Source organism: Typopeltis vanoorti, chromosome 3 (assembly GCF_054136105.1).
Source record: "Typopeltis vanoorti isolate ZY-2024b chromosome 3, IOZ_Tvanoo_1.0, whole genome shotgun sequence".
NCBI classification, from domain to species: Eukaryota; Metazoa; Arthropoda; class Arachnida; order Uropygi; family Thelyphonidae; genus Typopeltis; species Typopeltis vanoorti.
Genome location: NC_143551.1, coordinates 112,520,689 through 112,547,354, shown reverse-complemented (window position 1 = coordinate 112,547,354; position 26,666 = coordinate 112,520,689). Strand labels below are relative to the sequence as shown.

At 35.5% G+C, this 26,666-nt stretch overlaps 1 protein-coding gene across 3 annotated transcripts in view; it reads left to right on the top strand.

Moving 5' to 3' along the window:
• Nucleotides 1-26,666, top strand: part of LOC150108473 (PX domain-containing protein kinase-like protein) — a 307,545-nt gene that overhangs the window by 277,047 nt on the left and 3,832 nt on the right. For 2 of the 3 annotated variants that reach the window (XM_090390804.1, XM_090390803.1), the window contains exon 15: nt 7,868-9,046. In XM_090390804.1, the coding sequence (XP_090246930.1) occupies nt 7,868-8,178 (311 nt within the window). In that variant the 3' untranslated portion in view covers nt 8,179-9,046. Of the gene's footprint in view, nt 1-7,867; nt 9,047-26,666 lie in introns of those variants that run through there. The other variant, XR_016548134.1, reaches the window with a different exon arrangement.

Sequence of the window (26,666 nt, the reverse complement as noted above, 5' to 3'; positions counted from 1 at the left end):
TTCTCCCCTTTACTTTCGTTTTCCAATCAAATATGCTTATTCTTTCCCGCCCAAAATCCAGTTCTAACCAGTTCAGCATACATCCTACTGGCCTCTCTCTCCATATACATAGCCATTCACGTTCTAAGCACGCGCTAACTAAAAACAACTCAGTTCTCCGACTGTAACCAATCAAATCACATCAGCAGAATTTCACATATTTACATTCTCTTTCAGAAATAACAAATAAAAAAATAATCCATAGTTCACATAAAATATATTTAAATATGATAATACAAATTCTTATAATATATATGCACAGCGTCTTATAATATTAACACAGGAATAAATAAAATAAATTGAATGACATTTTAACACAGAGTCCTTTCATTACTAATACATATCCCAAAATTATATAATTAAACAATAATAAACAAACTCAAAGTAATTATATGAATAATAATTTATAAGCAAGAGACTAGCAACAAATGATATTTACAATTCTTGCTTAAGTTATGGCAGATTATGTTAAATGTGAATGAAGTATAATTCCTAAATATCTTCATTCACAATTTAACATATAGCAACAGACAAGAAAACGTGATTTCACGTGTAGGTGACAAATCCATACATTCCTTATTCCTTTCTACCCTTCAACATGAATTGACTCTTCTTGGCACTCTGCCAGCTACAGTTCTCTCAACTGTGAGCAGATTGTATATACCCACATCCACAACTTTGAGGTGTCTGAATAATTTTGATCATAGTGTATGTCACATTAGTTCGCTGTGACATGAATAGGCTTCCTTTCCATAAACTTAGGCATCTTTCTTTCTGTTCTTTTCTTTTGTGCTCAGTGAATGTAATAATTTTTAGGTTTACTTTTGTGGATATTACCGGTTATTGGAAGTGATCACATTATATATCTTTTAAGTGAACACATCTTATATTGTCCAGTGTAGTGATATATTTTTAATAATTTACTCTGCATATTTATTAATTTGTCATGCCTTACTCTATTTTATTTTAAATCTAAGTTTGGAAATACCTGGATTTGTTTGGAACAAAGTATTGGTTTCCCATTTAAATAATAGTTTGCATTACAAAATTTTGACAAATTAATAATCTAATGGAACTAGTTAATTTCATTATGCAGAAGTCCACCATATAATATTAAATGTACTAATTTCTTCCATGTGGATTGTATTTCTTTTTGAGTTCATAATGATATGTGATTTTAAGCAGCATCAGAACTATTAAACTTAAATTGCTATTTAATTGTCTTCCCAAGAAAACTAAATGTTAAACAATAAAATAGATATTATTAAAGTGCATTTAATTATTCAGATTAAATATTAAATAAAACAAATATTCAATTAGTAATTACAACACAAATATTAAATAAATACAATCTTAGATTTTTTAAATGTAAAATTTAGATTGCATCATAATGCAAATTAGGTATTAAATTTTTATAAATATGGCTGTTTGTTATTATAAATATACACTAGCTACAAATAATTGTCTGGATGCCCCTATTATTTGAAGTTATTGAACATTCCAGGTTTGTTAATAACATAAAAACCAGTGTACAGATAGTAGGAAATAGCATTTCATCATAAATTATATATTTAGTTTAATCTTTTATCCAAGTGTAAGCAAACAAAGTTTGCGTCTTAAGTATCTTCAGGACTGAGGCAACTCTTGGCAAAGGTGGACTAAGTTCTCATCACTTTCCTTGGTATCTCTCATAATGCAAAGCACATCTCCTTGCAGATATGTATAATTCTATGCATTATGGGAAGGGTCACTTCCCAGACCGGTTTCGACCTTTATTGAGGTCTCTTCAGTGGGAGCCAGACCCAGAGGTGATACCAAGGTTGAAACAATGCAGAACTCGTATTTCCATATGCCACTTGCCAAAAGGTGTCGCACCTTATTATTAAATTACTCCGGATTAGAAAAAGATGTCGGAAGTTTTTTCTCACTTGGTTAGACTATAAATTATATATTTAGTTTAATCCTTTATCCCCAGTCCTTAAGATACTTCAGGCACAAACTTTGTTTGCTTACACTTGTATAAAGGATTAAACTAAATATATAATTTATAGTCTAACCAAGTGGGAAAAAACATCCAACATTTCATCATAGCAGTTGAATACAGGTGGTATGGTAACATGACGTAAACTCAGTCACTTTGAGAGCGGTATCATCATGGGCTGTCACATTGGTATGTTCATACGTACCATTGCTACTCAACTGGAGCATCCAAAGTCAACGGTTGGTGATGTCATCAACAAATGGAGATGTTCTGGCATCACTAGTGCAGTAAAACACCCATGGTGGCTGCCAAAAATGACTAAGGGATGGAGGGTGTTAAAACGAGTGGCATACAAAAACCAGCTCCAATCGGCAGACCATCCGTGATGAGTTCCAAAGTGTCAGTAACACGATTGTGATCTTTTCGTACAGCACTAATACTGTACAAAAAGAACTCCATTTACTGGGTTTCCACTGAAGAGCAGCAGCACACACAAGCTGAACATCACAATGAACAAAGTGGCTTGTCTGGTCTGGTGTAAAGAGCATGTGAACTGGACAATTGACCAGCGGAAAACGGTTCTCTGGAACATTGAATCAAGGTTCACCTGTTACCACAGTGTGTTGTACTCACAGTAAAGTTTGGTGGTGGAGGAGTAATGGTGTGGGGTGCATTCAGCTGGTTTGGAGTGGGACCACTGGTCATTGTCTGGTTCCATGAAGGCAGCTGAGTACCTTGATATCCTCGACAATCGGGTACTGTCTACACTGAAGTTTTTATGAAACAGACCCATGTTACTATCAAGACGACAATGTCCCATACCACAAAGCTGCAGCCATTATGGAATGGTGTGAAGAAATGGGTATTAAATGACTGTCCTGACCTCAACCCTCATCAAACACCTGTGGGACAATGAGCACCGATTGAGGTCCAGATCAGCACGCTCTCAGTCTGTCACTGAACTCAGTGCTGCTTTGATGGAGGAATGGAGACAAATTCCACCTGATGTGTACCACACATTGGTGAAAAGCCTCCTTCAAAGGGTGCAGAAGGTGATTAAAGCCGAAGGTGGATATACCCAATATTAGGGTTCACCTGCTGGTATCAATTGTAAATTGCTAAAGTGTCCGGACAATTATTGGTAGATAGTGTATACTTTAATAGTTAGCATTTTGTTTTCGTAAAGAAGTAATACTAATTATTTCAGCAAATTAATATATAATATGTTATTTAAAAATATGCATATTTAAAAAAAAAAAAAAAAAAAACTAATCACAGAATCCAGATATCAAAACATAACTTCTTATAAAGCAAAAGAAGTGTGTGTATGTAATTTTTTTTTTTAATAGTGTAATTAGCTACTACATAATAGGATTTTACCCAATCACGAGAGCTTATGTGCATATAGCACATTAGTAGTATATGTGGACAGTGATAGAAGGCACCTGGTGATATTATTTTTTGAAAAGCTGAGGGTTTGTAGACCTTGGGGAACATTTTATGAAGAAAGTTGTTCCAAAGAATAAAGGCAAAAGAAATGAAAGACAGGAAGCAGCAGGTTTTCATGCATTTGCAGCTAGATTGTGAATAGTTGTTAATCAGCTGCTGCTTTTGCTATAGGCTTTGTTAGAAAGGAAAAAAAAAAAAAAAAAGTCAAGAAATGATGGATGCTATATTTATAAGATTGTTAGTTACTTACCTGATTGCCCATTTTGGACAGCATCAATAATTTTTAGAAAGGTTTTCGATGGGCAATCTAAAATGTAAGAACAGTATTCTAAGATTAAGTAGATTTGAAATTTGTTTGCAGTTATTAGTTGTGTTGGTGGGAGAAAAAAGGCTGAGGAAGCTGTATGATGTGCTTGTGTAAGAAAAGGCTTGAAATAATAGTAAGTTCGAGAAGAGAGAGATCTGATCATATATAGCAGTATATGTATTATCAAAGGAAAGAAGAGAGGTGAATTGATATGTTTAGTAGATAGGAATGTGTTTTGACAATACAACTGTATTGTTGCTTACTCCATGGAGGAATGGTATGGAGATCAGTGTTTAAGGAATTAGTTATAGGAGATTGTGAAGCTTGTGATGTTGTTTGAGCTCTGCTAAGTCCATTGAGTAGTAAGAATAGTATACTGTCATCAGCAGAATTATTGATGATACTATACTATTCCTATTGAAGTTAATGAAAAAAGATCATTTATGTTTGAGAGGAGGTGATAAACAGAGCTTTGGGATACTTCTGAACTAGTAGAGAAATCTGAATTGAGGAAGCCATCTGTTGACATGCATTGAAAGAACTGAGATGAAACTAGCTAGCTACCTAGTTATAGAGAGTAGAATCCAGACCATAGGATGGCAGTTTGCTAAGCAGTCATCTGTATCAGATCTGATCAGATGTCCTAGTAATGTTTGTGCAACATCAAGGTTATGTTTTGGCCATAGCTTGTGTCCATGGGTGGCTGATGTAAGCTAGGTGATCTGATGTTGATCTCAAGTGAAGGAATCTATACTGGTGGCCTTTGATTAACTGGGTGCTCTCTTTCCAGGTGGTGAAAAAGTTAAGTTTAATGACCTTCATTATTTTAGAGGGGACTGAAGTGAAGAAAACAGTGGGCTATAACCTTGTTTCTCTGTACAATTATATGATCATCCATATTTTGTGTAATGGGTTTAATATAAATGTATTTTCATGCTTTGAGTAAATGCTGGCTGATTACTAGAGTACAAAAACAAAATAGGATGGATATTAGTTCTGTAGCATTCATCCTGTGCAACTTTTAAGTATATTTTTGGTGTGTGCAAAGGGTGAGGAATACCATCTAGATTATTTAAAATTCTTGTTTCTGGTATGGTGGATGATGATATGTCTTGCTCATCTCTATAGAAGTTGAAGAAGAATGGTGCTAGAAAACTAGTTTTATCTTTCGATATTGTTAGAGTGGTGCCATCTGGATGAGAAAGAGGTAGAAGCACAGTGAGCAGAAGTTGTGTGCAAATGACTTTTATGAGAAATCAGACATAACTCCTACTTGTTGAAGCCAGTTTTCTGCAATTGTGTTTTGTAGAGTCAGATTTGGGTTCATGGTTGTTTTTATTTGTCATGTTTTAGTGTAGTCAGCTGGAGTATTATCTCAAGCTACTTTCAATATGCTTTTTTTTTGGACTGCCTCAATACACTTGGTGGAAAATGAAGGTTTGATGGTGAATGTAAATTTCAAATGGAATGAGAATGAAGACCACCTTCCAGAAAATATTCCAACAAGAATATTTTCTGTCTCTAAATCACAGCAAGCATTTGGACTGGGAGATCAGAAACAGTATTGTGGCTGTGAAAAGGAAGTAGAAATTTCAGACATTAGCTCACTTAGCACCAATGTAATGCCAGAGGATACAAGATTGAGAGTGGCAGAAGAAAGGATACAAAAATTTTTTTTGCTGAGTCACAAAGTAAACTATAATAGATAAGAAATTATATTCTTGTTTAATCCTTTATCCAAGCATAAGCAAACAAAGTTTGCTGTGAATTATAATTATCTTCTCAACTAGGTTACTTGTATATAGAGGCTGTTGACTTTACATCAATTGCCTTAATATCCCATAATGCAAAGCACATTTCCTCTCATATGATGTATATTGCTGTACATTGTGGAATACTAAGGCAATCGATGCAAAGTCAGCAGCCTTCTTATACAAGTAGCCTAGTTGTGAAGATACTAAACATACAAACTTTGTTTATGCTTGTTGGGGAATTAAAACAAGAATATAGTTTCTTGTCTGTTATAATTTACTGAGAGATGGCTGTTTTGCAGGATGAGAAACTTAAACGATTATGATTCTAATTCTGGTAGTAAGACTTATACGTTGGTTAGACATAACTGGCAATTAGTTTACGGAATTAACAACGCATATAAAGTATATTAATTAAAGGTAACTTTAATGAATAACTTCTATATTTCGGCAAAGTCACATTGCCATCTTCAGGAACATAAAGATATGGTATGTGCACTCAGGAACTAACACAAAGCAAATGAGGAAGAAAGCAAGAAACTAATATTGTTCCTAAAGTCCTAATGGTGCCCTCTTGTGGGCTAATTTGGTAGTCTTGGCAGTTGGGCTGAAGTTCTCATAATGAAAGTCTCCCAAATTTGGGGCAGTTTCAAGTGTTAGACTACAAACACTTGTAGAGTCTACAAGTGTTTGTGGATCTACAAATAGATAGAGGGGACAGCCATGGGTTCACCACTTTCCCCACCCTTGGCCAATTTCTTTATGGAGACATTTGAAGAGAAAGCCTTAAACTCCGCCCCACAAAAACCCACTATTTGGCTTCGTTATGTGGATGATGTGTTTGCTATTTGGCCACATGGCTCAGACACACTCCACTCCTTCCTAGCACACTTAAACAACCAACACCCCAGAGTCCAGTTCACCTTAGAAAAAGAGGAAAACAACACCCTCCCCTTCCTAGACACTTTAATCACCCGCCAGCTTGATGGATCTTTGGTTTTCTCTGTTTACAGAAAACCCACCCACACTGGCAGATACATTCACCAGCAAACCCCCCCCCCCCTCACAACAATATGGGGGTGATAAAAACACTATATAACAGGGCAAAATTAATCTGCTCAGATGACAAGGCCCTGACTATTGAACTAAACCACATCCTCAACACTTTCTTAGCCAATGGCTATAACCCCAAAAAAATCCAAAAAATACTAAAACCTGTAAACCACAACCCCCCCCCCCTCCACAATAAAGATTACACCAAGTCTATCACCATCCCCTACATCCAGGGCACCTCTGAGAAAATAACCAATATCCTCAAAAAATATGACCTTACTTCCTGTTACAGACCATATAAAAAGTTGGCATCCCTTATCCGCCCTACCAAAGACCAACCACTTCCCCTAGACCTACCTGGTGTATACCAGGTCCCTTGCAGCTGCAAATTGTCCTACTTTGGCCAAACAGGCAGAACAACAAATATCAGGATTTCAGAACACCAAGACTACATCCGGTTTCACCAGTACAGCCGCTCTGGGCTGGCAGACCATGCCTTGGATACCCACCATAAAATTCGTTGGAAGAAAACAAAAATAATTCATCGCAGCAAGTTTAAATGCGAAAGATTATTCAAAGAATCTTCAGCAGCTCTAAAAAACGTTCCTAACCTCAACAAATTTGGGTGCATGAAACTGCCCCAAATTTGGGAGACTTTCATTATGAGAACTTCAGCCCAACTGCCAAGACTACCAAATTAGCCCGCAAGAGGGCACCATTAGGACTTTAGGAACAATATTAGTTTCTCGCTTTCTTCCTCATTTGCTTTGTGTTAGTTCCTGAGTGCACATACCATATCTTTATGTTCCTGAAGATGGCAATGTGACATTGCCGAAATATAGAAGTTATTCATTAAAGTTACCTTTAATTAATATACTTTATATGCATTGTTAATTCCGTAAACTAATTACCAGTCAGATTATGATTCTAAGTTATTGAAATTTCTGGGGGATATCTTTATTTGTCCTAAATTGACTTCTGAGACTCATATTATTTGAGAAAGTTACAATTTTATTCCAAGGAATGTATAGTCAGGTTGTCCTCTGCTAGGAAAATTTAAGTGGAGTACAGAAAATTGAACAGCATTCTTAGTTTCTGGATGTTTAAAAAAAAAAAAGGCATGCTCTGAAATTTAATAGGAATTCTGTAGCATTTTTGTCAGCATGTGGTTACCAGATCTTACATAAATTAGTGATATTTTTTTAAATATTAGAACAACCGTTTTCATTATATATAAAAAAATTGTTTGCTTAATTTACTATATTTTCATTTTTATTTTCCTTTTAGATAACATAGGACCTTCTACTCCTTCAAGCCTACCACCATCATCCTTGTCTTCTTCCTCTCCAGCTTCATTATCACCACCTCCACCGCCTCCGCCACCACTACCAACAGCTTTGGCTGTATCTCATAACCTTCCACAAGCACTTTCTGCTCCTGCAGATAGTGGATCAGAAAATATAAATTCTCCATCATCAGAATCAACCTCTTTTGTTACTTCATCAAACAGGAATGCACTTCTGGGATCTATACAGTCCTTCAATAAAAATACCTTGAAAAAGGCAACAATAAATGATCACAGTGTTCCAAAGATCTGACAAGTATAACAAGTTAGTTTTGGTAACCAAAGATGTGAATGCTTGTAAAAGTCTAATTAGTTCCTACATGTGAAGAACATATTGGGGGAAAAAAAGTGGGTTTAATATAAATATAGTACGTGTATGTATATATATAGGTAGATAGATAATTTTTTAATTACTTGCATTAAAGTTTTCTTCTCCCTACCTTCTTTTATGGTATTGCTGTTATCTGAATGTATATAATATATACATGAAAAAAAATTTTATAACTTCTATACAACACTCCTGACATGAGCAAAAATTTTGGTAAACCTAGGTATCCTTGTACCTGATATCTGTACAAAATTGGTTTTCTGTCTTTTTTATGAAGACATTGCAGGATTCTTTCACTGGGTGAATCTCTCTAAAATTCATAACAGTCATAATAGTTCAATAAATTTAAAATCTATAATTTTATACAATTGTATTAATTTATACTGGATGAGAAATATTACAGTATAGAAGACTATTATAGATTACATAGAAAGGAACTGAATACATTTCATTTTGCTTTCACTGTTAATGAAAATTTTATTATTGAATAAGACACAGCATTTAAAAAAAAATAATGAAGTTCAAAGTACTACGATTTTTTCCAGCATTGTTGAAAATTTAAACATTTTACCAATACATTTAAAGATCTCTTATTGGGGAGGAATCATTGGAGAGTAAATGGATGTGGCATCTGAATTTTCCTATATTGAGAGAACTGGTTGTTCTCAAATTACTCTAGTCACAAAGTAACATTTTCAATAATGATGAAGTTTGAACTGCATATATTTACTTCTGTTAAGACTGAAATGCTATCAAAATATTTTCCTTATTGGGAATAAAACTTCTTAGTTTAGCTCTGGTTATTCTGTTGTTTTTTTTCCCACTTCAAATCACTGTTTTAGTCCTAATTCTATCCTTGCTCTTTTTGATTAAATCTCTAAATTTTCAAGAAAATTAATGGATCACACGAACAAAAAATTCTAAAAAAAAAAAAAAAAATCAGTGGCTCTTATTTTAGCTAAAAGGATTTGAGAATGAAATTAGTTTGAAATTCAAAGTAAACTTAAAGGAATTAGTTTCATAATTTAATTTTCTTAGTTCTCCTAAGAGAATTAAGGAAACTCAACCCTTCACTCAAACAGTATAGGTCATTAGATTTGTGAAGTTATTACTGAACTCTCATTAAAATGCAGGTTTGAGTTGCACAGATCCAATTATACGCAGATTTTTTTTTCAATATGATCGAAAAATTTTTGGAGATTTACAACAATTTGAAAAACTCATAGATGAACCACATAACCTAGAAATATCGAAAAAAATTAAGAAAGTTAAGTATGTCATGAATTCATGAAATATATGTAGATGCTAGTCTATTTTATCATTTACTACTATAAAATATACACAGATCTATTATAAAAATTAAGATTTAGCAAAACGAATGCACACAAACACTTACAGATAGCAGTAAGTGTTTGTGTGCATCTGCAGTCAAGAGAAATGTAAACAAAAAGATGCAGTATTAAATAATCATTGCATAAAATTAACTTATTAATTAGTTAATTTTATTAATTAGAATAAAAATATTTTATAACGATTCTTTCATTAGTGTAGGATAGGCTACTGTGAAGCAATCACATCGATTACACTAGGATAAAGCAATCATATTGCTGCTTCTTTGTTATCAATGCATGAATCGTTATACCTGTAAATAAATATGAACAATTTCTTTTTCACATTATCTTTCCATTTTTGATGTCTACTTAGTGATATATATAACATCTACAGTGTTTTGTATCATATAAGACAATATTGATGTAGGTACTGACAGACATACAATTCATCTTGTAACCAGACGATGTAAACAGATACGGTATCGATAAACACAGTACTGTAAATGTATTTTCTCTTCCTTATGATTTTCTTTAATAACATTTTCTTTTCTCTAGCTTTCTTTATTATAAGAATATAGTATATATACATACGTATAAAATATTTGTTAACTGACTGTTTATCAGTAAGGCTTCCAGTCAACAGTAGGCAATTAGTAGTTAAGTTTTTGAGGAGACCAAAGTTATGTGCGGATTTTCGAACAATGCAGGGGGTCGGTGCTCCTAACCTCCACGTTGTTCAAGGGTCAGCTATAACTATAAGAAAGAACATCGAGGGTCAACTTTGTGTGTGTATTATTCTTTTATGTAGAAAAATATCTATCAAGGTTAAACTATTTATAACCAGATCACTGTTTCCTAATCTGTATCTTCAAGGAGCATATAATTTTAAACTGCTTCCACAGCTACTGGATTGTTTAGTATTTTGTGTGCTGTTACAAGTGCTTTGTGTTCTGAGGATACTGGTTTGAAATCCAGCAAAATATTAATACATAAAAAATAATCTTATCTTTTGTGTGTGTGTGTGTGTGTGTGTGTGTGTGTGTGCGTGCGTGCGTGCGTGCGTGTGTGTGTGTGTGTGCGTGCGTGTGTGTGTGTGTGTGCTGTTAAAATTAATATGAATGTTCTCTTGTTTCCTCATTTAATGCATTTTTGGAATAATTACTTCAGATATCCAGAATATTCTTGTCTTCAGTTTCTATGTTTATAAAGTTTTATGTTTACAGTAATTAATAAAGATGATCTAAAGATCCTGCTGGTTGATATAGACTGGCAATTTGGGCAAAGGACAATGGTTGTAGTTCACTGTGACAAAATGTGAACTTGCACACTTGGGATGAAAACTACAAGCTGTGCATTAATAGATGGAATGACCACAAGAAATTGATGTGGGGCGGAATATGGACAGAGTTGAAGTTCATAGGTCACATTGTGAAAGTGAACAAAATTACCGTATTTGCCGGTGTATACGACGCACTTTTTTTTCTTTGAAAATAGGTCTGAAAAACAGGGTGCATCTTATATGCCGATACTCAGTTTTTTATTACTTTCATTTCTGGAAATTTTCTCTGTTCCGAGTTACATAGAATTATATAGATTCCCAGGGCACAAAAAGTGTTACTGTTAAAATTTCGCGGCACAAAAAAACTCACTACATGGTTGTTTATTCTGCTGTGCTGATGGGACAAAATTGCTGCCATTATTGAATTTTAAAAGGAAGACGCTACCCAAAGAAAAACTGATTAAAGGAGTGTTTGTACATGTTCACGCAAAAGGCTGCATGGATGGAGGAGGAGGGATGCTCTGAAAACTGAGACAGTGGTTAAATCATTGAAGAAGTGTGGCATTAGTAATGCACTTGATGGTACAGAGGACAATTTGTTGTATGAGGACTCAGATTCTGATTTAGAAGATGTTTCAAGTGTCTCTTCATTTAGCTCTAGAGATGAAGAAGATTAAAAGGTGGGTACTCTTTCCTAGTTAGGTTAGGTATTTGTTGAAAGTAGACCTACTATTACTTTATGTTTTAAATACTGTAAATTCATTATAATATTCAGTGATAAAGTTTTTTTCCTAAAAAAATGTGTACAAAAAAGGGGGTGCATCTTATACTCTGGCAAATATGGTACTTAAAGGATCACTTGCATGTTAAGAAACAGATTGAAAAGTAGGGATGATGAAGTCATTATCCCTCACTATAATGCTTCGGTATAACCATATCTGGCTATTATGCAGAGCTACCATAGCTCAATCAGTATAGATGAAAGCCTTTGCTCGGAAAGACCTGGGTTCCCATCAGTGATGTGAGGAACCATTATCTGATCTCTTTCGACTAAAGGTGGGTTAACCATTCCCGTGAACACACACACGGCTACAGTCATAAAATGTATACTATGGCAAGGAAGGCAATAGAAAACCACCTTGCTCATGATCATCTCTCTAGTATAGTAGCATATAGCTACCATCATGGCTGAGGGGATAGGATAGGCGATTGATCATTCAGAGTTTCTTGGAGATGACAGTGAGGTAGAAAGGATTGAGATGCAGGTGACGAAAATGTTAACTAATCTGTGGATTACTCCCTATGAGGATAAATTGGAGGTTTATACATTTAAAAGTTCAGTTGGTGGATGGGAAAAGATGGGATGTGATAGAAACATAAGTTGCTAAAGGGGATTTATAGAATTGATGCGAAGAAATTTTTCAGTACATGACGGGCATGAGGACTAGATTTTTGCTTGGAGAGTGATGAATGGGTTGGCAAAGGTGGTTGAGTGTTTTTTTTTTTTTTCAGTGAATGAATTTCAGTAGGTATATGTTTATTTTATTATTTATGATGGACATTATGTGAACCTTCCACAATAAATCTTAGACTATGGAAATGCCTGCATAATAATCTCTTTTCTCATCTTTTGTTCCTTTTGTAGACTCTTTTCTCCCATTTGTAGACTTTTTTTTTTATTGGCTGCAGAACATTTTGCCATTTTCATTGCTATGTATTCAGTATCTGTATTCTTTCCAACATGTGACTTTTGTTTCACACTAGGAGCACATGCCAACTTATAATATGAGAAACTTTCAATATGATTTCTTTTCCTCTTGTGCCTGATTTTTCTAACCTTCCAGACTATTTCACTACATTTTTCTTTTGCTGAGTCTGTTATTAAGATATTTCTTTCTTTCTTTCTTTCTTTTTTTTTTCAATAATATGTATATATTTGAGCCCTGCAGTTTAATATGAAAGCTTCTCAACTTTTATTCTTTAAAAATTTTGACACTATTCATCTTCTCCATTGCTGGAGTAGATGCACTAGACGATCACTTTCATTCAGATTTTCCATATTTTTTATTCTGGACAAATCTGAAGATGTTACAATCAACAGCAACATAAGCATTCTCACTTCTTGCATATTGTCTCTGTGTCAATTATATATGTTGGAATAGTAGCTTTAATAAGAACTAGTACATATACTGAGCAGAAATGAAATTTAGCAGGTGCTTGCAGTGATTATTAGTACAGCCTTTTTTCTCAGCCATTTTTTTTTTTTTTTTTTTAAATCTCAAGTCCACCTGTAAAAGATTGGGAAATTAAAGCACAGTTTAGTGTTGTATAGTGGACTAAGGATTAGGTAATCTGGAAACCCTACTCTATGGATCAAACTTAAAGTTTTTCAAGCTACTTAAGATATTTAGTAAGCAGAATTCTGGTCTTACACTAGGTAATGAATTTGCTTACCACTAACATGTTTCCATGAAATAAATAAATATATTCACATGATATTTTGGTAATTCTGCTGGTTTCACCTCTGTTCCATTTAATCTTCGTCCATTGAAAGAGACTATCTTGAATTCTGTTGAGGTTGTCACATTACATCACTGTTTGTCATGGTTCCTGTTCTTCCTCTAGAGATCTAGAGGCAAGGATGAGAACCATGCATCTTAATGCCCACAAGGATGATGTGACAATTGCCTATCCCCCCCCCTTTCATTTGAGGTTTTGTGATATAAATCACAAGAGCAAAATAAATAAGATAACATTTATTTACCTACCAATATTTTTGGATTTCCAACCATTATCTTCAGAACACACACGCACACACTTTGTCACAGCACAGAAATAACGATAATCAGTTTTATTTATTTTTTTTAGAACAGTTTAGAATTGTAATGGACATAAGAAAAGAACTAGCATCTTATTTATGGCATTCTCTAATGTTTTATAATAAAAGCTTACAGGATGGAGTTAGGCTTAAAATGACAGTGGTCATGCTTGTTGGGTTTGACTAATGAGATATCTAAAGTGTGGTCTGTGAGTCTTGACTTGCCATAATGTGATGGTAGTGTGAATGTATTTTTTATGTTCACCAAGGCAGATATTAACATATCTTCCTCTTTCTCCAGTTGTCCATAGTAAGCAAAGTTACAGGCAAAACCACATCTCTCACAAAATAATCTTTAGTTAATTGATGAGAGTTGATTTGTGGTTTAATAAGTTAATTATACTTATTAAACACTCTAGCTGTCTTTGTTGAAGTGCTCTTGATATAGGGAAAGGAATATTTTTCTGCATCCTTATATATTTGAAGAAGGAGATGAGGAGGGAATTTAGTATTTTTATCTATTTTATAGGATTATATTTTATCGGCTAAATTTGTGTAGTAAAGTATGTTCACTGAAAGCCAAAGCTTTGTGTGTTACCATTTTAAGGATGCCTTATTTTATTATTATTATATGGATATCTCCATGGATTGAGAAGATTCATCACAGGTGGCACATGCTAACCATTATTCACAATACATATTATACTTCTCCTTAAATTCATTCAGTCAGTGCAGTCATGACTACCACCTCTGGCAATCCATTCCATCTCTTTTGTAATCAAAAAAATCTAGTCTGTACAATCTTAATGACCACACTCTTACACAAATTCCAGGATTGATCCCTTGTTATTTCCCTTCTTGTCATATATTGAAAATTTTCTTTTGTTTTAATCTTATAGTACCTCTTTAGTAATTTATAAGTTTCTATCTTTTCTCCTTTCTTCAGTCTGTCAACTAAACCCTGCAACTGACACTCAGTCTGTCCTCATGGAAAGCATTTCACAGACCTGTCACCAGCTTGGTTACTCATCTCCAAATTTTCTCAACTCCTCCTGATCCCAAGACACCCAGGTGACAAATCTGTGCACAGTATTCAAGATGCAGATGTTTCCAATGTGTTCTTCAACATCCAAGTAATCATTTGAACTTTTTTTTCTTCCAACTGTTGTGGTATGCCCTCTGAACTTCATCAGTCTGTAAGAAATTGATGGAGGTGATGATGGGCAGAGATTTGGAGTTGTACCATCAGTATGATACAAGTGTGTAATCTTTTTTTGTTCTGACATGCATTATCCTTTGTCCACACTGCCAATTTATTTAAATCATTCTTCAGGATATGTACATCACATTTATCAACTATAGCCCTGTCCAGTTTTGCATCATCAGCAAATAACTGAATATTCTCCCTTAAATCATTCCTTATATCCCTAGTACAGAGCCCTGAGACACTGCACTAGTCATTCTCATTCACCTAGATTCCAGTCGACAATATTATTCTCTGGTGTCTGTCTGCCAGCCACCTGCTTCATATCCATTCCTGTTTGCTCCAACTTAATGAATAGTTTCCATGTGTAGCCGCTATGTAATTCTACTGTCACTTTATTATAAAATATGAATAAATTACTAAGGCAGGATCTACATTTTCCATAGTCGTGCTGCCCGCCATTCGTATTCCTATCCACCCATTCCTGTATTTTACTTTAACTAGCTTTTTAAATACTTTACTCATCACTCTTGGGATACTGATGGTCTGTAATTTGCTAATTCTGTCTTGTAGTCACCTTTATGTAATAGGCTGGGTGATAATGTGATTGCTTGTATAAATATCTTCTTGACATGTATTGGCTTTTCTATTAATACACATGCCAGTCACTGAATTAGAAATGTTTAGGCAGATGTATGTAAACATCACTTAATCAGCATATATGCAAAATACTTGGTCACATGCATCACCAGATGTTCTTGCCAACTATTCTTAAATAGTTACCAAGAACTGACTGGTTTCTCAAAAGGTGTGATCCCAGGTGTTTAATCAGTGGAAAATTGACCCACATTGCTCATCTAAGAAGGCTTGCATGGACAAACAGAACTTCCCATGTGCAGCAATTGAATTGATCTATCCCAATGGCTTTAACAGGCCTTTAAGGCCCACAACCTTCCAAGCATGCTTGGATTTCGTAACCGAAATACGAGGATAGAATGGTCATTCCTATGCCTCAAGGTATTCTTGGCTGTATCCCTGTGTGTTCAAGGGGCCGGTTTGACTGCTTGCGGGATGAAAAACACCAGTTAAACTGGCAGAAAAAACCCTACTGCCCGCGCCCAAGACCGGCTAACTTAGCTATACCTGAGGAAGATCCTTCGGCTCCTCACGTCTCCGACGGGAATCGAACCTAGGACACTCCTTCCCCAGGCATATGGTTGCGAAGCGCAAAGCCACTAGGCTAACCGCGCGGACGCAATTGAATTGAACCGAAGCTTTTAATGAAGGCTGTTCCTGACCTGTATCTCACCGAATTATATGCAGGAAACTGAGAGGATCAGTATTGGCAGTTGTATGCCTTACGGAAACCACTGTATTAAATAAAAGTTTCTAATTCAGTAGCCAGTATGTGTAGAAGATAAATGAACATTCTGAAAGGCATGTGACTAATGTATTTAGGAAGGGCAAACGTTTATAGATTTATTTTCTGTTTTAAACCATTTTTAGACAGTTGGCTATTTAAGTGCTCTAAAAATTATCTAAAATGTATTTAAGCCACAGAGCCAAATGACAAATACATCATCTAGATAACACAACCAGATTACATGTTTCTTTTTTTTTATCCAACATTGGAGGGTGCCAAAAATAGGACATCTTTTTTATGTCTGAATTGCTCTCGCTAATAACAGGTTGTTATTATGTATTGTGATAAACTGTTTGTGAGTTGAAGATGCTAGTTGAAAAATCCAGTTAAATATTAGTATATCTTATTTATTTTATTCTTTTTGGTATTTTGATTTATACTACACAACCAGAGAAATAACTGCCAACACCTAGGTCTGTACATCCATCAGTTGGAAAGACTTCGATTCAGATTCTTTCTAGGACATGAGGATTCTTTTTTTCATTTGATGTTGAGTTAGTGTCACTTGGTTGTAATTATTATTATTACATAACACCTCCAAGGAGTCCAAAGACTCATTGAGAGAGAGTATCTACTCTACAAGTCTATCTCCGCCAATCAATCAACTAACGAACCAATTATCATAATTATTATCATTATCATAGTTATACGAGCATAGAAGCCTTGGTTATTATTATTATTGCACAGGCAACTCCATGAAGTGTGAAGGCTCATCATGGCAAACTCATACTCTCTCCACATAATACCTACAGTAGTATGTGTAGTACATCTCTGCTTGAACACTTTCAGCCACAGACTGAGGCATTTCATCCCATTCATTCACCACTCTCCATGCAAAAAATGTAGTCCTCATACCATTGCTAACCACCACTCTCTCAATTTCCACAGATGACTTCTTGTTTTATCCCCCACCCTCTAGTCAAGTACTGAAAATTTTCCTCTGCATCAAGCTATAAAGCCCTTTTACTATTGTTTCTAACAACTAACTTTTGCTTCCCAGAAACCTGCAGTATATCCTCATTTCCACCAACCACCTAGCATGGTTACTCACCTGGATCCTCTCCAGCACTTCTCATCTCCATGAATCCCAGATAACCAGACCTCCACACATTAAATTCAGATCAAAGCCTTATAAAGAGGAATAATAACTTCTTATCTCTGCTTGGTGGTTCTTCAATAACCAAATAATTCTATAAGCTACTTCGATCTCTTTTCCAACATGTTCTCTGAACTTCAACTTCCTCTCACAAAGAGCCCAAAATATTTAACACTTCTTCAATTTCCTGGAGTACTGTTCCTTAGTGGTACATATACAGCTTGTAATTTTCTCATCCTGAAATGCTTAAGTTTATACTTTTCCATGTTAAGCTGGTCTCCATTATCCCTTGCTCATACTGTTAGCATATATAAATCATTCTGCAAACTGTCTGGATCACTTTGATTAACTCCTATGCTAATTTTGTATAATCAGTAAACAATGATTATTTCCCTTTAAATCATTTCCTGTATTGTTAATGTAATGCTGGCTAGTTTATCCCAGTAGAGAATATAATTTGGTCTACTTCCAATTTCCAGCCTGAGCTTGTTAATTTGGCATGTGAGCTGATCGTTATTCAGAGTTACAAATGTTGCTTTGTTGATTATGCTATTGCTTTATGTCCATTCACATGAAGAAATGGTTTTAATTTAATTTGAACCAAAGCAAACCTAATTAAGTGTATCAAACACTGATATATTAAACGTCACTTACAAAGATAATTTGAAAAAAGGAACAATGGTCAATCATATAGTAAATAGAGAATAAATCTTCAGGGAACACATTCGAGACTGTCTCTACATCAGAAAGCCAGGCTACTACACAGATCCCAGTTCAAATCATAGATTGTTCATGATTTAATAGAATCTAGTAACTTCAATAGAATTGTGGCGCAATCTACACAAATTTTGGCATGCTGCCCTATCCTCTGGTCATCGGTAATCACAAAAAATCACTATTGAAAGTGCCACTGTGTCATCTTCCATACACATGACTGTTCTTGTTCTCAAAGTCATTTCATCTCAGTTGTCACCAAGTGTTGTGTGTGTGTGTGTGTGTGTGTGTGTGTGTGTGTGTGTGTGTGTGTGTGTATTTTTAATGATGCTTTTAAACCATTAAAAACACAGTGCTTTTAAACTGGCAAAATGTTGGCATGTAAATAATTAAATTTAGTTTGTACATAGTTTTTGTTATAGAAACTTCACCATGAATCAATACTGATGATGCTTGGAGGTGAGCCTTGTATTTGAGTAATGTTATAACAATACTTTCTGGATGTGATTCATGTCGAAGTGTCTGGAACAAAAACTGTGTGCGATGGGGGAATGAAAGTAAATGTTTTTTAGTTTTTTTACACCGGTTCAAGCTAATATTATCAAAGGCACTTTAAAACACACACTCAACAAAGTCTAAAAATGAAATGACCTTAAGAACCAGGACAGTCACATTTATGAGGACAACTGTGTCACTTCATGACAGGAGAATAGAATGGTGCACCAAAATTTGTGTAGGATCATACCATAAGTTCTGTTGCAGTTAACTGAATTCTGTAGAATTTGAGCTGATTCCAGGAAATCTGTGATTTAAATTGGGACTTGTTTATTACTGTGGCCTTCTTTCATCTTATTCTCGAGATCATTTCATTGTCAGTCTTTGCTGTGTATTTGTCTTGGGCTACTTGAGATATGCCCAGTTTTAATATTGTATTGCTAAAATTTCAGAATCATGATATCTGAAATTTTGAGTAGGATGTTTTTTTTTTTGTGTGTCTTTATGATAATGCTAGCTTGAGATAGTGAAGCATCAGCATGTAATTAATTTAGTTATAGAAATATTTATTTTCATTCCAGTTCCACATAGTTTTTGATCCACAAACTTCAATATGATCATTGCAATAGCTGCAAAAATTTGAATATGAAAATACAACTTCTGTGTTTGTGTGTGTGAGAGAGAGAAAGATGAAAGTGTGAAAGGGCAAAGATTGCATACAGTACTCTGGAAAGATATACTTTGAGCAGTACACAAGTTTTTTTGTGTTTGATCCATAGAAAGTTGAATTTTTTTTTTTTTTTGAACAGATGTTGCTGAATGCTAAGCTGGAGATTGTCTTGGGGCCACTTGAGATATGCCCAGTTTTATTGTATTGCTTTGGTGTTTAATCATGTCTAGATTTTTGAGTAGAATATTTTTAAAATAGCATAAATGAATGGAATTTAAAAAGAGAGAGAACGAAAGAAAAATGAAAAATTTCCTGTGAGAGGGAAGAGTGTTTTTTTTTTTTTTTTTGCAAGTTTATAAATTAGGGCTGTCTATCAACCTAATGGTATTGATTTGTAAATTGTTGAAGTCATATATCTAAGGTGGTTTGGCATAGTGAAGTTTAAGCTTTTTAATAATTTCTTTAGGCCAAGAAATAACCATTTTTTAAAGTGTTTTGCAAGCCTTTACCCTTTTTATACTAGTAGGATCATGAGCTATAATTTCATTAGTTGTATGATTATTTTTTAAAATATTGTGCTTTGTAGTCTCTAAATTCATTAATAACAATGGCATAATTGATCAACATTATCAGCTTTGGTTATAATCTTGTTGCTTAACTTTTTTTTAAGTTGCAGTTTGTTTTTGTGGAATATTGCTCTTATAGATTTGGAATGGATGTTAGCAACATCCAGCCAAATGATTAGGATGTTTCTGACACAAGAATTATTTGAAATTATTCTAAGTATCTTACTAGGAGAAGATAAAAGGCTGATCCTCTATTTATCAAATATAGTTACATTTTTGATATAAAGAGATGAGCATAGCTTTTATGCTATGAAGCATCCTATATTAGAACATGTCTTTTGACTGCAACTAGATTTTTTAAAAATAAAATAAAAATTTAATGAAGTGATTATATATCATGCCTATCTCTTTTGTACTTTTGGTAATAACGATCTTTGAAATTTATAGTGGAGATTGCAGATTGTGATGAACGACTATGATATTAGTAATAGGTAAAGTAGTAAGATGGAGCTCCAATGAATTTTATAATTTAAAACATATGAATAAAGGAGTTAAAAGTGTAAAAATAGTAGGATACTATTAAAATTCTCGTGGAAAGGCTTAGACGTTGGTTATACGTTCTTACTAAATAGCTTAAGGAAATTACAACGTACAACAGAATATACATTAAAATAAATTTTAATACACTTCCAATATTTCGGCAACGTCATGTTGCCATTATCACAGAAACTTAAATACAAGACGTGTGCATGCAAACATAACACACAGTAAATGAGGAACAAAGCAGGAAGCTATTCTTTCTCCTAAAACTCCTGATGGTGCCCCCTAGCGTGCAATGTTGATATTCTTGGCCGATTGGGCTGAAGATCTTCTGTGTACTTTGGACAGACAGGCAGATCAGCATCCATCTGCCTGGAGGAACACAAGTCTTACATCTGTAAACACAACTATGGCCATTCAGGCCTGGCTGACCATGTTTTGGACACCACCCACAGAGTATCATGGAAGAAACCCACCATGCTCCACCACAGCAAATTCAAGAAAGAGAGACTTTTCTTAGAAGCAGCAGCAGCAGCTCTCAGAAACCAACCAAATCTTAATAAATACGGTTGCATTAGGCTTCCGAAGATTTGGGAAACACTCATCACCAGAGATCCCACCTTACATTCCAGGCCACCTACTGCCACCCTTAGAGGGTGCTCCACCTAGATAGGACTTTAGTGTCACCCACGTGGTTGGGCTTAGTATTGTAAGATTTGTGTGTGCATGTTACATTAATTGTTTTTGTAATCCCCGTAGATGTCCTAGTGACTAGGACGAAATATAGGAAGTATTAAATTCTATTTTAATTCTTTTTGAGTGTTGTAAAAAATCCATTAAGCCTCCAACATGATGTCCTCACAGCACTTAAGCCTCTACACACGAATTCTAATCATTCATGGAGAAGATTTAGCACGCAAATCCAAGCAATACGGTAAGTCAAAACTACGATTATCTAGGCAACTAAATAGGCTGTCCTTTCTAAAAAGATGTCAGGATACAAGAGTGATACCGAGCTGCGTTAAAATGAAGATCAATTTCCATTCCAAAAAAGCACTCCGTATATATAACCGTGCCAGCCTGGCATTACTACACGAGCAAATCGCCTCTACTCGCACCACCCTCTCAGTGACGAACGCCGCCATTGGCTCCTTACATTCAGAGCTCTCCACCGTTCTTAACCCTGAACTTTGGTCGATTCTCCCTGGCATTTCGGAAACCTCCGCACAGAGAGAATTTCAAAAAATAAAAAATAAACACGTCAAGAAATATAGCAACCTGGTTAAAGATAAACCACAACCACAAATTCAACCGCTCCAGACAGTAGTAAACCTCTCTTCCAAAAGGCTCAATGACTATGCCGTCAGCACCCTTTGCCTCGGCCGTAATTTTGCCGTTGCTCCGAAGGAAGTACCGGTGCTCGATGTTATGGTTAACATCGAACGGGGGATCGGTCGCTTACCGTCAGAGATAGCCAACAACATCAGACTTGAATCCTCATTTATTCTTTGCCTCCAAAAAGCAACTTATCGTATGCCCAATGCATGGCTCTCCTGAAACTACGCAAAGAAAAAAGTATCATCATCACCAGAGCGGATAAGGGTAATGCCACAGTCATTCTTAATACCAGTGAATACAATCGTAAAATGAACATTATCCTCCGCGATCGCGCTACTTACATCCCGCTAGAACACGACCCCACAAAAACACAAGTTAAGAAATTAAAAATCTTACTTAAAAAAGTAACCTCCCCCCTGACGTCACGAAAAAACTTAAACCTTTCTGCTCCCGTCCCCCCCCGAATATACGGTGTACCAAAAGTGTACCACAAACCCAATTCCCCACTCAGACCTATAGTAGATGCCACCAATGCACCTTGCTACAGACTGTCCAAACAGCTGGCCAACTCTCTGACTCCCCCTAACCGGAAGGTCCACTTCCTATATAAAAAACTCGACCCACTTTAAAGCCCTCACAGAAAATTTAACCTTGAATAATGCAGACATATTGGTAAGCTTTGATATTTCCTCTTTGTTTACCAATATTCCCTTAACTGACACCTTATCTCTCTTAGAAAACGTTTTTCCCTCTGACATCTTAGATCTCTTTTCCTTTGCCATTAACTCTGGGTATTTCTCTTGGAAGAACAAAATCTACAAGCAGATAGAAGGAACCGCCATGGGTTCCCCCCTCTCGCCACCCCCCTGCCAATTTCTATATGGAAGATTTCGAAAAACGAGCCATAGACTCATCCCCACTCAAACCTTCTATCTGGCTAAGATATGTAGATGATGTGTTCTCTATTTGGCCTCATGGCCCAGACATGTTAGACTCCTTCCTCAGTCATCTTAATAGCCTACATCCAAGAATCCAGTTTACTATGGAAAAGGAAAAGAACAACTGTTTACCCTTCCTAGACACCTTAGTCACATGCCTGCCTAATGATACACTTGCCTTCACTGTATACAGAAAACTCACACACACACACAGGCAGATACATTCACAAACTCTCCCACCACCACCCCTCACAACAATATGGCATCATCAAAACTCTTACTAAGAGAGCCCACAATCTTTGTTCCAGTGGAACCGCCCTTACTACTGAGCTTAACCACATACACAACACTTTCCTCTCCAATGGCTACAGTGAACACAGTATCAAAAAAATAATCAGTTCCTCCCCCATTCCCCATCCTTCTCGTCAACAAGATTTTAAAAATGCCATCACCATACCCTACATCCGTGGCACATCTGAAAAAATAGCCAAGATACTAAAAAAGTACAACCTACACACAGCATATAATCCCTACCGCAAACTTGCTACCCTTATCCGTTCTACGAAAGATCAGTTCCCTCCTCTCTCGCTGCCTGGAGTTTACAAAGTACCCTGTTCCTGTAAGCTGGCGTACTTTGGACAGACAGGCAGATCAGCATCCATCTGCCTGGAGGAACACAAGTCTTACATCTGTAAACACAACTATGGCCATTCAGACTTGGCTGACATTGTTTTGGACACTACCCACAGAGTATCATGGAAGAAAACCACCATGCTCCACCACAGCAAATTCAAGAAAGAGCGACTTTTCTTAGAAGCAGCAGCAGCTCTCAGAAACCAACCAAATCTTAATAAATACGGTTGCATTAAGCTTCCGAAGATTTGGGAAACACTCATCACCAGAGATCCCACCTTACATTCCAGGCCACCTATTACCACCCTTAGAGGGCGCTCCACCTAGATAGGACTTTAGTGTCACCCACGTGGTTGGGCTTAGTATTGTAAGATTTGTGTGTGCATGTTATGTTAATTGTTTTTGTAATCCCCGTAGATGTCCTAGTGACTAGGACGAAATATAGGAAGTATTAAATTCTATTTTAATTCTTTTTGAAAGTTGTAAAAAAATCCATTAAGCCTCCAACATGATGTCCTCACAGCTTAAGCCTCTACACACGACTTCTGATGTAGGTTTCCCACATTTGGGGCAGTCTCATGCACCCAAATTTGTTTAGGTTTGGATTAACCCATACATAAACTGGTATTTCTATTCAGGATAGATATGAACTAGTCATCAACCAATGCAATGTCCCAAAATAAAGGTATGCACAGATTTGCATGGAGAAAACAGATGAAATAAGTCCTGTTGACTGTGTTATTGTTGAAAGTGATATCTCCTTGCTGGTTCAGAACACAAGCGTTTGCAAGGAATTTGAAGAAGAAAGTAATCACAATTTAATAAATTAAAGACTTAATTCGGTAAATTTCAAGTAAATAATTGTTTAATATCCAACTAGTTTCACTGACTAATATCTGTCAGCATTTTCAGGGATACACTGGTAAGCAATGGAAAGTAACAAAAACTAGGAAACTAACCGACAATGCTAAAAATTATTTAAAGATATCACTATGCATGATACAATACGCGTGTCGCAAGTACAACGTTTTATTTGTTGGGATATTTATTGTAATTTTCATGAAAGTTCATTTCTTTTTGGTTGAATGATCTAATTAGAGTTTTCCATATATCTGGCAGGATTAGGCCTTGATTCTTATTTAAGTTACCTGTTGAACGGGTGACTGTAGCAGCTTCTTTGAATGTTCTGGAATGGTAGTTCTCTTCTATATAGGGCATATGACTCATATCCCATTCAGTATTATGGTTGGTAGAGGCGAAGTGGGAGGAAAGGCCTGATATATCTTGTCTGCTATTCCTTACATAGCCTATGTGTTCTTTCTTTCTTGTTTCAAAACTTCTAGATGTCTGTCCGATGTAATTGATGCCACATGAACAGGGTATGCTGTAAATTCCAGAGTATTTGTAGAAAGGATGGCTATCTTTCGGGGATCTTATAAACTTTTGAATGATCTCAATAGCTTTGAAGGTTACTCTGATATTGTATGGTTTTAGAAGAAGAGCTAATTTTTTGGATATGGAGCTAACAAATATATCACCACATATCCCAGAAACTCAGCATTATCCATATGCTTAAAAAAAGAGCTATACAGTGTACCACAGACCCTGGTGACTTACAAGAAAAATTAATGAAAATATCCAGAGATTTATCCCTAAATGGCTACCCTACAAGACTCATCAACAAGATTCTCTTTAATAACATACCACAAAGATAACGAGATGAAATGCAATACATCAGCTCTATAACAATTCCATTTGTTAGCTCTATATCCAAAAAATTAACTCTTCTTCTAAAACCATACAATATCAGGGTAACCTTCAAACCTATTGAGACCATTCAAAAGTTTATAAGATCCCCAAAAGATAGCCATCCTTTCTGCAAATACTCTGGAATTTACAGCATACCCTGTTCATGCGGCATCAATTACATCGGACAGACCTCTAGAAGTTTTGAAACAAGAAAGAAAGAACACATAGGCTATGTAAGGAATAGCAGACAAGATATATCAGGCCTTTCTTCCCACTTCGCCTCTACTAACCATAATATTGAATGGGATATGAGTCATGTGCCCTATATAGAAGAGAACTGCCATTCCAGAACATTTAAAGAAGCTGCTACAGTCGCCCATTCAACAGGTAACTTAAATAAGAATCAAGGCCTAATCCTGCCAGATATATGGAAAACTCTAATTAGATCATTCAACCAAAAAGAAATGAACTTTCATGAAAATTGCAATAAATATCTCAACAAATAAAACGTTGTTCTTGTGACATGCGTATTGTATCATGCACAGTGATAACTTTATATAATTTTTAGAATTGTCAGTTAGTTTCCTAGTTTTTGTTACTTTCCATTGCATACCATGTATCCCTGAAACAAGTCAGTGAAACTAGTCAGATATTGACTAGTTTCACTGACTTGACTAACATACCGAATTAAGTCTTTAAGTTATTAATACTAGTGGTCAAGAAAAAAAAAGGTCATAATCACAATTTAGTTTTGAAACGAATCAGAGTTAAGCAGCTTTCAGAGATGAAATGCAGACACTGAATTAAAAACTGATCGATTCTGCCAGGGAGACATTGAAGTTGTTTGGAGCAAGTTTAAAGAGGTGGTCATAGAAAGAAGAAGGTGTGTTGAAAATTCCAAGTTATTAAGTTAGCATGTGTTCTAAGAGGGCACATTGGGAAAATGTGAAAAAGTTAGACAATGGGATAAAAAAGTCAAAGGATGACTTTGGCGAAAACATAAAAGATAAATACAAGAAGTGGGGTGGAACAATGTTCAAGATTATTGAAAAAAGCTTAGAAATGGAGGAAAGAGTACTATAATTCATATATTGGAAAATTTCTTTAGAATCTGATTCTGAAAAACTTTTAGTGACATATGCTTTCTGCAATATCCCTTTACTGCTTATTAGCTAAACTCTGTAACCCACAAACCTTCAGTCCTTCCTCAAAGGGGGGCACCTTCATAAGCCAGATACCATTTTAGTAACTCACCTCTGAATCCTCTCTTCTACTTCCACTCAAGAAATGTAGGTGACCAAATCTGTGCATAATAGTCCAGATTTGGTCAAACATGAAAAGCCTTATAAAGAGGAATAACAACTTCCTTATTCCTGCTTGCCATTGTGTTTCTTAACATCAATTCATTCATTGAGATATTTTGCTTACTTTAGCGATATGTCCACTGCATGCAAACTCAAATCTATATCATTACCAATAAATCCCTAACCTTGTCAATTTCTTGCCAGACAATCCCATCTATGCAACACACAGCTTGTTTTTTCATCCTGTTGTGCATAACTTTATATTTTGATACATTGAATAGGCAGACATTATCTTATGCTCAAACTTCCAGTCTA